Source organism: Lissotriton helveticus, chromosome 1_1 (assembly GCF_964261635.1).
Source record: "Lissotriton helveticus chromosome 1_1, aLisHel1.1, whole genome shotgun sequence".
Classification (NCBI taxonomy): Eukaryota; Metazoa; Chordata; class Amphibia; order Caudata; family Salamandridae; genus Lissotriton; species Lissotriton helveticus.
The window spans coordinates 1,205,797,212-1,205,809,646 of record NC_136057.1 but is presented as its reverse complement, the minus strand read 5'-3'; the positions used below and the strand labels follow the sequence as shown (position 1 = coordinate 1,205,809,646).

Sequence of the window (12,435 nt, the reverse complement as noted above, 5' to 3'; positions counted from 1 at the left end):
GCAATGCATGAATATCGCTAAAAAGTCAGCGATATTCATGCATTACCGAGCTAATGCTCTTAGCCATGTTATCCACCTCCCATTGGATAACATGGCTAAGAACTGCTCAGGGCAGGTGTTACTTTTTGGAGATATTCGCGCTTAGCGCGAATATCTCAAAGTTGGTAATAGGAGATAGATATCTTGCATGTTGTAATGCAAATTATTGTGGTATATGGAACTCATACCATAATCTCTCAGGAAAGCAGAAACTGATCCTTTTGGGACCGCCTAAAAAGGCCTAGGGGGTGAGGGGTACTCTACTTTGCCCCCTTTTCACGTTCCGAACTATTTTATTTTACTCTCTTCTGTAATTACACAAAATAGCAGCGATAAGATGCATCGGAGACACACAGTGAGAGAAAGGAGGCCGGAGATGAAGAAGAGATGTCAAATACACATTGGAGATAATATAGTGGCAGAAGGGAAGTAAATATGAGTAAACTTACCATGTAACATAAAAATGTTGCACTCTATACTATAAGTCTCATTTTATACTACAATCACTTCGCTACAACCTCATAAATTAAAAATAAAAATGAATAATGTCTCAAACAATTTTTGATTTCTAAATATAAATTTATTCTTCAGAATTTTCTAAATTTGAAAGAACTAGTAACATGTCCTTATCAGCAATTTCCTCATGAAAAGTCTGCAATGATGATTCTTGTAACTCTATGGTCTCCAAACATTCGATAAATTCGCCATCAACAGATTGATCAAAAAAATCATTCAAGTCATCTCCTCCTTGTGACAATATTTCATTATTGGTGCTGTCAATTTCAATCAATGTAGTGGAATCATTCAAGTCATCTCCTCGTGACAATATTTCATTATTGGTGCTCTCAATTTCAATCAATGTAGTGGAATCATTCAAGTCATCTCCTCCTTGTGACAATATTTCATTATTGGTGCTGTCCATTTCAATCAATCTAATGGAATCATACAAGCCATCTCCTCCTTGTGACAATATTTCATTATTGGTGCTCTCAATTTCAATCAATGTAGTGGAATCATTCAAGTCATCTCCTTGTGACAATATTTCATTATTGGTGCTGTCCATTTCAATCAATCTAATGGAATCATACAAGTCATCTCCTCCTTGTGACAATATTTCATTATTGGTGCTCTCAATTTCAATCAATGTAGTGGACAATTCAAAAGAAATTGCCACGGTCTCTTCATTGTGAGCCATTTTATTTTGAAATTGCTTGCTGTAAATTGCAGAAAAAAATAATCACTTTCATTTATCGTTTTTAGTAATACATAATATAAAACTAACTTTATCAAGTATTTAGTATAACAGAAGGACTGCAAATAAATAACAGAAAACATTTTTCAAATTATCTTCAAGTGTACAACATAGTTCCCCTTACAAATTAACAACTCACCTTTTTAAAAGTAGGAGAAGTGTTAGTACTGTGTAAATCAAACACCAGAAATTCACCACCAAAAATTCCTCACAAATGTACCTCAGACAGTAGTATCACAAAATGGCTGTGGTTTCCTCTCATTTGACATATATACATAACCAATTAAGTTTCATCACACACAAATACAAAACCAAAGTAACATTTTAATTGGTTCTAAATTTCAACACTTTCAAATGTGTTTTCCCCATGCAATTTTCCATAGGACATTTACATACGTCTACAGCCTGAATGGCTGAACGGAATTACACCAAACTTGGCAAAATGGTACATCAAACCTAAGAGGTCAGGAAGGATCTACTATGCCCCCTTATGGTCATTTCCCCCTTCGCTTTGGCCTCCTCTTGTCTCTCAATCCTACCGAGAGACAAGATGGCGGCCGCTACGGACTGTTTGGAATGTTGACAGACGCCGGAGAACCAATCAGCTTCGCAAAGCTCCGTAACGCGAAAAGTACGCGAAGCGGAGCGCTGTTACAGATATATATCTTTTTTTGAACGTTAATTTCTCAAAATCCACTGGAGCACACATATTGAGACCTAGCAAAGGCACATCGGGCTACCAGTCCCTAATATTTTACCAAGTTTCGTGCAAATCCATTCAGCCGTTCGATTATTATTATTATTTTATTTTTTTGCCCCGCGGGGCCCTTTTAAAACCTCCACATCAAACCTAGGGGGTCAGCGAGGATCTACTATGCCCCCTTATGGTCATTTGCCCCTTCGCTTTGGCCTCCTCTTGTCTCTCGATCCTACCGAGAGACAAGATGGCGGCCACTACTGACTGTTTGGAATGTTTACAGACGCCGGAGAACCAATCAGCTTCGCTTCACAAAGCTCCGTTGCGCGAAAAGTATGCGTACTGGAGCGCTGCCCGGTCCGCTGTTACAGATATATATCTTTTTTTAAATGTTAATTTCTCAAAATCCACTGTAGCACATATATTGAGACCTACAAAAGGCACATCGGGCTACCAGTCCCTACAATTTTGCCAAGTTTCGTGCAAATCCATTCAGCCGTTCGGGCTAAAAGTGAGGCCAACCGCCCTATGGAAAACTCAATGTTAAAAACACGTTTTGGGACCCCCCTTTTTTCTCGACCCCCCCTGGACGAACCCCCCCCAATTTTCAGGGGCTGCTCAGAAACAAAATGTGCCATTTTCCTGAAAATTTCAGCCAATTCCGTCCACAAACGCCAAAGTTATTTGACATAGAATTTTCAAAAATCCCATAGAGAAAAAATCCTAACTATATATACCTACTGGCGACCGCCAGTAGGTAATATATACATGTATATATGCAGATATAAAGGCTCTAGTAGGCTATTTATTACCATTGTTGGGTGTGGACGTCATGGCTCATTGGCTCATGAGAGAGGCGGTCTTTTTATATGTATTTGTTTTAACAACAGGCATTTAAACTAAATCAGGATGCAAGTGGATACATTTGTGGACAAAGGTATATCACAACTAACAGACACGTAGAGTTTAGTGGAGCTGTTTCCCTGTGTGGTAATTGTTACATGCAATCAGAGGGGCAGTAAAACGTGTTTTCTCATGTCATTTCTGCTATACTACAGTAATAAACTCAAATTTGACCTTTGTACAGTAGTGATAAATATGCGTTTATTACAGCTGCTCTAAATAACGTTATTGGGCCACATTTTTATTTTCACTGACATGGCGCATATACATTTCTACCTTCAGGATCACATCTGTTGCAGACACATTGACTTGGTTCACAAAAACAAATGGATGGTATATTGAAAAGAAGGATTTTATTTAGAAATTCATTATCAACCATTGCTATGTTATCACTAGCTACCAAAACGTACAATACAACTACACAAGGTGTATGCACAATATATGCTATGAATAGTAATCTGTATGTAAATTTGTTTACTTTTAGATAAAAAGGGAAGATCCTTTGAAATCAGCTTCTTTGCAGTATTCTGAGCTGTTGCCTTGTCTTTGTGTTGAGGTAAATATATGTTTAACAATCTGTTATTTTCTTTGTCTAGCTAAGGCCTATCCCTTACCATTGCAACAGTTTTCATTCATCTTGCTACAAAATGCCTATGCTTAGTTGTGCAGCTAGTGTGACACTTTTACACTGACGCAAAAAGAGAAGAAAGTACAGCTGCAGATGCACAATTTTTACTGCTTCTTTAAATAGGGAATGGAACCCCTAGCATTTGCATCTAGTGAAACGTGACACATAGATTCTACACCACCTATGCTGTTCACATACAAAGAAATGGATACAATATACTTTCTTCACTTTTTAAATGTTGAATTATGCATCTATATTTCAGGCAAAATCAGTGAGTTTGATTTCATAAGTAGCAAAGTGGTAGACAATCAGTTTGCTATTTACCGTTTTATAATAAACAGCTTAGTAACAGGTTAGGATTTGCTTGTTAGTCTCCTGAAACTTATCATACAATTACTTTCAGAATGAGGCAAAAATCTAACAGTGATAAGTACTGGACCAAATCATGTTTGTTCTATTCCAGATTACAAAAGAGACTGGTTTACCTTTTGCCAGACCCAACTTTTCTCTTTAATACATAAAGGTCACCCCTAGGGTAGACCCTGAACAACCTAGAGGGCAGGGTGCAGTGTATTTAAATGGGTATACCCGGACATGGGTCCCGTGCTCTCCATGCCACTGGAGTCAAGCTAGCCTGGTTGATGAGGGGTGAAACCATGAAACCAGTCCTGGGATGCTTGTTTTCCAGTCCAGGAAGAACCTGGCCTGACAGATCGGACTGGACTGCTCCCATGCAGGGTCAAGACTGATTTGCATATGGCTGGGTTTAAATTGGAATGGCACGGGTAGCAAAGAAACAATGGATTTAGGCCCAGATCTCTGTACTGGGGTAAATGTTTGACATCACTCAACATTCTGTCCATCAGTTATTCTTTTTGTATTTAAAATGTTGAACATGTACTTTTAAGTTTTACATGTCCGGGTAGTGTAAAACTCCTAAATTTGTTTTTTACTAGTGCAAGGTCTATCTATCCCATAAGATAACATTGTGTTACCTTATTACATTTAATACGTGATACCCTTCAATTCGGTGCATGTGGGCAGGTCGAATTTAGTGTCTAAAGAATTGTAATTAAAAGTCCTATTTAATGATAAAGTTGAACTTTTAATCATAATTGTGAAAATGCTACTTTTAGAAACCGTTTGGTGTCTGTAGCCTGATCCTTGCTCACATGTCTAGCTGTAGCTGGCAGTTGGTCTTTGTGAATTTCTCCCAGGCAGTAAGACAAAGGTAAGGTAGGTGTTGACAGGATGGACCACTCTGAGTTAACAAGATAAAAGCAGTTGTAACCCACCACAAAGGCAACTCACAAAGCCTCTGCCTGCGGACTCTCACAAAGGGTTGGTCACTAGTCTTTTTCTAATGAGAGACACGATGGGGCCAGGGAACGGAGAAAGGGGATACCTGGCAATCAGGGGTTAGAAACCTCCAGAAGTTTTTCTTACTTCATAGTGGGCACCAGATATTAATACTAGACCTCAGATCCCAACTCTTCAGTTCACTTCTGGCCCTGTGCATACTTCCTGAAGGAAATACTGCTGTGCAGCTGAAAGGAAACGCCACACAAAAACATCTCACAATAGCTCTCAATTTAATAAATAAAACAAGACAAACATGACAAAAATCCAATAGGTAGAACTTGAGATATGAATTTTTGAAGAATAAACTGTAAAACAGTGCTTCCAAGCAATAAGCGTTTATTTGGTCACACCAGACGGTACAAAGTCCAGAGTTCAGTCCAATTGTGATGGAGCGCGGGCCGAATACAGGGACTCAGTGAGGCCTACTGAACAAAAATACCTTAATCTGGGTTGTGTCGACGAAGATGGGGGTGCATCCGAGCAATGCGTCATTGTTCGCCATGTAGTAGGGGTGATGCGTTGATTTTCTACATGTAGCAGCGACGATGTGTCAGTTCCAAAGGCGATGCATTGGTACAGAGATGCAACAGTTCTGAAGAGGATGAGCAGGATTTCTCCACTCAGTAGGGGTGATGCATTTATATTCTCCAAGAAGTGTCCATGCAATGCATTGGTTTCCGAAGCTGGGATCCCATAGACGATGCACTTGTTCTGAGGGCAATTCACCGGTCCTGTTCCTGCTAGAGCAACAATGCATTGTGTCTGCTATCGCAGCAGAGGATGCATCAGTTCCACTTGAGCTGACACCTTAGGCTCACTTTCAAGGGTCCAGGACTTGGGTGGTACCACTTGGCAGGGCAGACTCACAGATTGCAGAGTCCAGGTGTAGAAGCAAGATAGTTGGAAGTCTTTCATGTCCCTGAGACTTCAGGTCAGGAGGCCAGTCAACTAGCTCATGGGGTCAGTCTGGGTTCAAGTGCTACAAGTCCACTCCTCCTCACCCAGGCAAGAGAGAGCAGCAGGCAGCAGGGCAACACAGCAAGACAGGAGTCCAGCAAACACCCATCCAGTGGAGTGACAGTCCTTCCAGCAGCACAGCAGTTCTTCATCCTGATAGAGTATTCACAGGTCCAGAGGTGTATTGAAGTGATGGTGGAAGAAGTCTAGTACTTACACCCACTTGTGCCTTTGAAGTAGGGGAGACTTCAAAGACAGGTCTTTGAAGTGCAAAGAGGTCCTCCCTTCCTGACCTGGCTCCAGACTCACTATAGGGAGGCGTGCAGCCTTTTGTGTGGGAACAGGATGCAGCCTATTCAAGTGTAAGTGAGGCTGAGTCCAGCCCCTCCCTACCATCCCCCCAAGATGGCCTAGCAGGTCACACCTAAGCTCCCATTGTGTGTGGCTAACTAGGAGGAATAAGCAAAGTCCAGCTGTCACCCACACCAGACTCATCAGAGACAGCCAACAGTCACCAGATGGCTAAAGTAAGAAAATGCCTACTTTCTAAAAGTGGCATTTCCTGAACTGTAATTTAAAATTCGACTTCACCATGAGTTAGGATTTTAAATTAGGATTCTAGAAACCCCAAACATGGGGTCTTATCTCTTCCCAACTGAAATGTCACTTATAAAATGTAATAAGGTAATCCCAATGGTATCCTATGGGCATGATAGGACTGACAATAGTAAAAAATTACTTAGGGAGCTTTTCACTACCTTTTAAATACATTGCCCCTGCACTCTGGTTTGTCCATGGCCTACCTTAGGGGTAACGTATATGTTTAAAAAGGAAATGTATGGGTCTGGCAAAAGGTTTATTTTACCAGGTTGACATGGCAGTGTATCAATCAATCAACCAATCATAGCATTTGTAAAGTGCACTACATACCCGTGAGGGTCTCAAGGCGCTAGGGGAGGGGATGCTGCTACTGTTCGAAGAGCCAGGTCCTGAGGAGTCCTCTGAAGGTAAGTAGGTCTTGGGTCTGCCGTAGGAGGATCAGGAGGGTGCTCCATGTCTTGGCGGCGAGGTGTGAGAATGATCTGCCGTCGGCGGTCACTCTTTGGATGCGGAGGACAGTGGCGAGGGCGCAGTCTGCGGAGCGGAGCTGGCGGTGTAGAAGCTGAGTCGGCTGTTGAGGTACGCTGGTCCGGTGTTGTGGAGCGCCTTGTGTGCGTGGGTGAGGAGTTTGAAGGTTATCCTCTTGTTGACAGGGAGCCAGTGCAGGTCTCTTAGGTGTGGTGTGATATGGCTGCGGCGGGGGATGTTGAGGATCAGGCATGCAGAGGCGTTCTGGATGCGTTGGAGCCGGTTCAGGAGTTTGGCCGAGGCTTCTGGTAGAGGGCATTTCCGTAGTCCAGTCTGCTGCTGACGAGGGCCTGGGTGACTGCATACACAGGCTCTGCAATGGAAGGTCTGAGACAGGATGAGATGGCTGCTTAAGTAGGTGGCATAATCTGTGGTGCAGGCCCACTAGTAGCACTACAGGCCCGGGGGTACCACTTTAGTAGGAAATTATAAGTAAATTAAATATGCCAATTGGGATGAGCCAATGTTACCATGTTTAGAGGAGAGAGCACAAGCACCTATGCACTGATTAGCAGTGGTAAAGTCAGCAATAGAGAGGTCAGAAAAGTGGCAGAGGTAGGCAAAAAGTTCTAGGGAAGCCCACTCTAAGGCTGTCATGTCTAACACAGACCATCCTCTCTGGTGCACGATGCATCACCATCGGAACCGATGCATCGCCTCTGCAGGGCAGACTTCACCAATGCAAGGATTTCGGATCACCTTCAGTAGCCCAATGGAACCACTGCTGCGCAGACTTCTTTGAGACAAGTATTTTGCATTGTTTACAGCAGCCCATTGCAACCGCATTTGCGCAACACATCTCCACGCAGGGGCATCGCCTTACCCAACACTGCCTATTAGAACCTCTGAAGTGCAACACATATCCATGCAAGGACATTGGATAGTGCTTTGCAGTTCCATGAACCCGCTGCTCTGCATTGCATCTCCTCAGCCAGACGTTGCATCACCAGGATTAAGGTACTTTGTTCCGCCGACCTAAGGGAGTCCCTGTAGCCAGCCCACGCTCCAACATTGATGGTCTGAACTTGTGACTTTGTCCTGGTGTAGAGCAACCAGATAACCACAGTTGGCGCTTAGTGCTTTTTGTCACTAATTCCACTGAAATAGTTAAACTTGCAAATCTCCAGTTTTACTGATCGGATTTTTGTCATTTGGCCTTGATTTATTTATTAAAATGTACTATATTTTTGTAAAAGGGTGTGAGTTTTTTATGTTGTGTTTTCAATGTATTATTGTTTGCATAAATACTTGACACATTGCCTCAAAGTTAAATCTGACTACTTTGTGCCAAGCAACCAGAAGGTGGAACACTGGTTAATTTGGGGTGTGCTTGTGACTTCACTCTAACAAGGATTGTGATTAATGTTTGAGTAGGGTTTCATTACCCCTCAACCAGTAACCCAATTTCTTACAATTGGATTCTTCATTGCGTTTGCAAGAGAGTACATTGTCTGCCAAACTCTCAATTAGGCTCTAAGACTCTAGCATGCACAAATGTGGAAAACTAAAATATTACTATAAAATCATGAAGTCGCCTCGTCTAAAAAATAACATACTAGCTAACCCATGAAATTAACAAACATGAAAAATGCCCTTGTATCATCTAGCATATACAGAGCTCTGCAACACCCTGTACACCTATTTTGTAACCCAGACCTTAAGAATAGAGAAACATATCAAGGGTAAGCTGATCCCAAAGGTGATATAAATAATAATTAAGCCCTTAAGATAAATTGTAAATGGTTTTGAATTTTCTTTTGTCCACAAATAGGAGGACACGCTTATCAAAATTCAACTCAACAACTTCAAGACCTCATCAAACAAAGCCCCCACTCAGGTTTATCTGTAGATCCCTGCCCGCCTCGCATCTTGAATATATTGCTTCCCTGTGTAGCTTATCTCTACCTAACCATCTTCAGCTCATTTCATTTTAGACTGCCTTCATCAACTCACTCCTTATAAATTATTCCATTGGAAGAAAAATAACAGACCCCCTTTCGTTCCAAAACTTCTAAAGCAAATGGTATATAATCAATATCAGATGTATTGTAAATCAGATTAGAACAAGCTCAACTGGAGTTCATTAGCTCTAGAAGCAAGGGATCTTGACAATTCAAGTGAATAGTGAAGTCTGCAGCAGGATTTGTACTAACTGGTCAGTGCAAAAACGAATGTTTTACTATCTTACCTGTATTTGGCAAAGAATACAATTTTCATGGGTGACTACAGATTTTTTTTTAGCATTAACCAAGAAGTGAGATAACAAAGTTTGCACCAACCGTAAAAATTATTTACTCTTGCAATGCACTAGTAAGTTGTTGCAAATTACATTCTTGCACTAATCAGACCAAGCAAAGTTAATCTATGCACTGGTCGGTGAGCGCAGCTATGCACTCCAACACAGCAATGATTTGGAATATGGTCCCTGTACTCGTTATACCAACAAAATGAAGATAGGAACTCAGTGGCAACATTATTTCATAAGAAAAAATCTGAATGAAAAATCACTTCTTAGGATCTTATTCTTATGGCCTTATTATGATTTTGGTGGTCCTCTGGTCAGCCCTTCACCACTGAGCCGACAGGAGGACCCCCAAGGCCACTGTGCACCCATCAAATTGCGATTGTTATCCATGGTGGAGGGTGGTGTGGGGTGGTCTCATGGCGGTGGAATGTTAGGTTCACAGGAGAGCCTAACATTCAGCACACTACTGTGAGAGTGCCGACTTCATCTTCCTGTACAGTTGCCACACCATGCAGGAACAGGGTTGCATTTCTAGGAGGTGGAAAGGCAACTCATAATATGCTCGGCGGTGCCGGCTTCGGCACCGCCAGCATATTACTGTTCCTTTCCAGACCATCGAAGGAGCAGAATCCTTGATCCCGGCAGAGCAGGTGGTCTTGTGGATGTCCAACTGCCCCAATCTTAATATGGTAGTGATCAGACCGCCACCACTTGTACGGCAGTCCAGTGGACTGCTGTACTTGTAATAAGGCCCTTATTGACAGGACAGTAATGTTCTATCCTAAACAAATGTATTTTTGTGCCAAATTCAATGTTACAAACCATGTGCAAATTTTGCATTGAGTCACCTTGTTTTTCCTACATGTAATATAAGGAGTAATGTGTGCACGGGCAACAACTGCATTATTGCGAACATTAGAAAAAAAATTGTATCACTGCGTCATCTCCGATTCTAACCTACGTAACTCGAAATGGGGTGGTGACCGAGATACCACGGCCCTCGGAATGTCAACTTTAGTGGGTAAAATACCTTACTGTTGAGACTTCTGCCAATGCATGCTGCCTTCCCTACCAGCAACTATAATAAACTGCTAAGGAGACGAATAGGAGTAATACACACAGGTCAATGTGTGTTTTTCCTTTCTTAATTGTATTCGATATAGAGTATTTTACAACCTCTGCTAATTCTGCTTCTCAAACAGACAGAAACATTTGTCACACAGAAACGGAAAAAGCCATTACCCTATTTCCCTTAAAACTTATTGGCATTTATATGTGAAACACATAAAAAGTTACATCAACAAAGTTGCAAATGTATATAAGTAACAGGTTGTGACTTAAAGGGCTCTTAACTTCGGCAGTGCGAGGCCGTGTATCATTAAACTTGTGTTTACTTGCAGGGTTGGTCGGCCTTTCCCGATGCGAGGAGGAGACAGATATGCCCATTTAAAAACGGCAAGTATGGACAATGTTTGGGTGTAGATTTACGAGTAGTTTTATTATACTTAAATATATGTTTGCCTTTTCTTATTTTTCCCTCTGGACTATAGTTTCTAGCGAGAGCACATCTCGCACCCATCATTCATTGTGTCTGTATTATTTCGTATGTCACTCTCTGTAGGCTCTCCCCTCTCTACTATCTCCCCGCCACCCCACTCATCCCTCTCCCGGTCAAGCTCTGCATATATTTCTTTCATAGTGGTTGGGAGCTATAAAATGCTACCAGACTGCTCGCTTCACCTCCATGCACTCTTGTGCATTTTACTTTCTTTTTTTGTTTTTGTTTGGGGAAATCAAACGTCTAACATGCTGTTTAATGAACAGGAGGCAGGATCTTCTTACGAGGAAGCATATGAGAATATCTTGGAGAGATATGATACAGATACATAAACAAATACCGATTTCACTACTTCCTGAAATTCACACCTCTGGCTGCCAATGCTCATAATGAGGTTACAAATGGAAACCACCTCATAAAGTGGCCACTGGGCTTCAAAATACATAAAAGGAAGGAGGCACGTTAAAGTTCATGTAAGAAATTCGAACATTATTTTGAGTGGGTGACGGCCCACCTCAAGGAGTAACCCCAAATCTTGACAGGTGAACTCGCAAAATCACTGCATCAACCTCAGCTCAATGCAGAGTGTACCGACTTAACGTGGGGCAATGTGTAAAGTATTTATGCAGTACAGAACCAGTCACAATACAAAACAATAAAAATCCCAAACGCATTTTGAAAAACTGAGTACAATTTAGTAAATAAAATTACATCAAAAGGGGAAAAGCAGAAGCTATTACTGTTAAAGGCTTTAAGTGGAAATAGCACTAAAAAGCGCTAGAAGTCAATGATGGCCTATGGTTGTGGCAGACCGAGGTGTAATTTCAGTCTGATATCGATGGAGCGCAGATTGGATTCTCCAACGAGGTTCATCCTGGTCAAAGATATTACTTTCTGACTTAGGATCTGTGCTCCTAGGGCAGGGTGTGTGTGTTACTATGGAAATCCTATTGTCCTCCGACATCTAACACAAAATCAAGTTTGAAACAGGGATTCTGCCCAAAATAAACTCAGCAACAGACTGATAGGACAAAAGCAACCAAACTGGACATCCTCAAGAATTGTCTTGGCATCCTGTTCTCTCCCCTTCAAGTGCAGCCTAACTGTTATACATGGCTCAACAGACCTGACAAGCAGGATTTGACAGTGTGGTGTCATAGGATGCCCATAGGATTACTCTGAATATTCTGTGGAGTTCATAGAAGTCATCTCTGCCCATTCAGGTCAGCTTATTGTTTACTTCCGGGGACATTTCACAACTGTTTCACACCTATTCAAGGCTAATCACTGGCTGGGCTACTACTGTGGAGCTAATGCAAATTCACCTAGAGGAACTTCAGGCAGGGAAAAGGTAACTTTCTAAAAGGTATTCTTCCTTAATATTTATAAAAGAATCTGACCACCTTTGAATTGGAATTTTAATAACCACAAAAATGAGTGGTTTAATAATTTTTCTAGCTGATTTCTTTCCAGTGTTAGCAGTAATATTGTGTAATCCCGCATAGCATTATTTTCTGTGGGCCAGCCAGAGCCTCCTTCCAATGAATGTAGCTTTTACATACTAGTCACAGTAAGGATATGTAGACTTTAAATATAATGCACCCTGTCTTGATGGCTGCAAGACCTACATAGCGGTGATATATTAATATTTAAAAGAAGGTCAAAA

General features: G+C 41.6%; 1 protein-coding gene across 2 annotated transcripts in view; it reads left to right on the top strand.

Annotated features, from left to right (window-relative positions):
• IL17REL (interleukin 17 receptor E like) overlaps positions 1-12,435 on the top strand; it is a 705,004-nt gene that overhangs the window by 381,038 nt on the left and 311,531 nt on the right. For both annotated transcript variants that reach the window (XM_078679532.1, XM_078679543.1), the window contains 2 exons: positions 3,376-3,447; positions 10,612-10,666. In XM_078679532.1, coding sequence (XP_078535658.1) covers positions 3,376-3,447; positions 10,612-10,666 — 127 coding nt within the window. The remainder of the gene's footprint in view (positions 1-3,375; positions 3,448-10,611; positions 10,667-12,435) is intronic.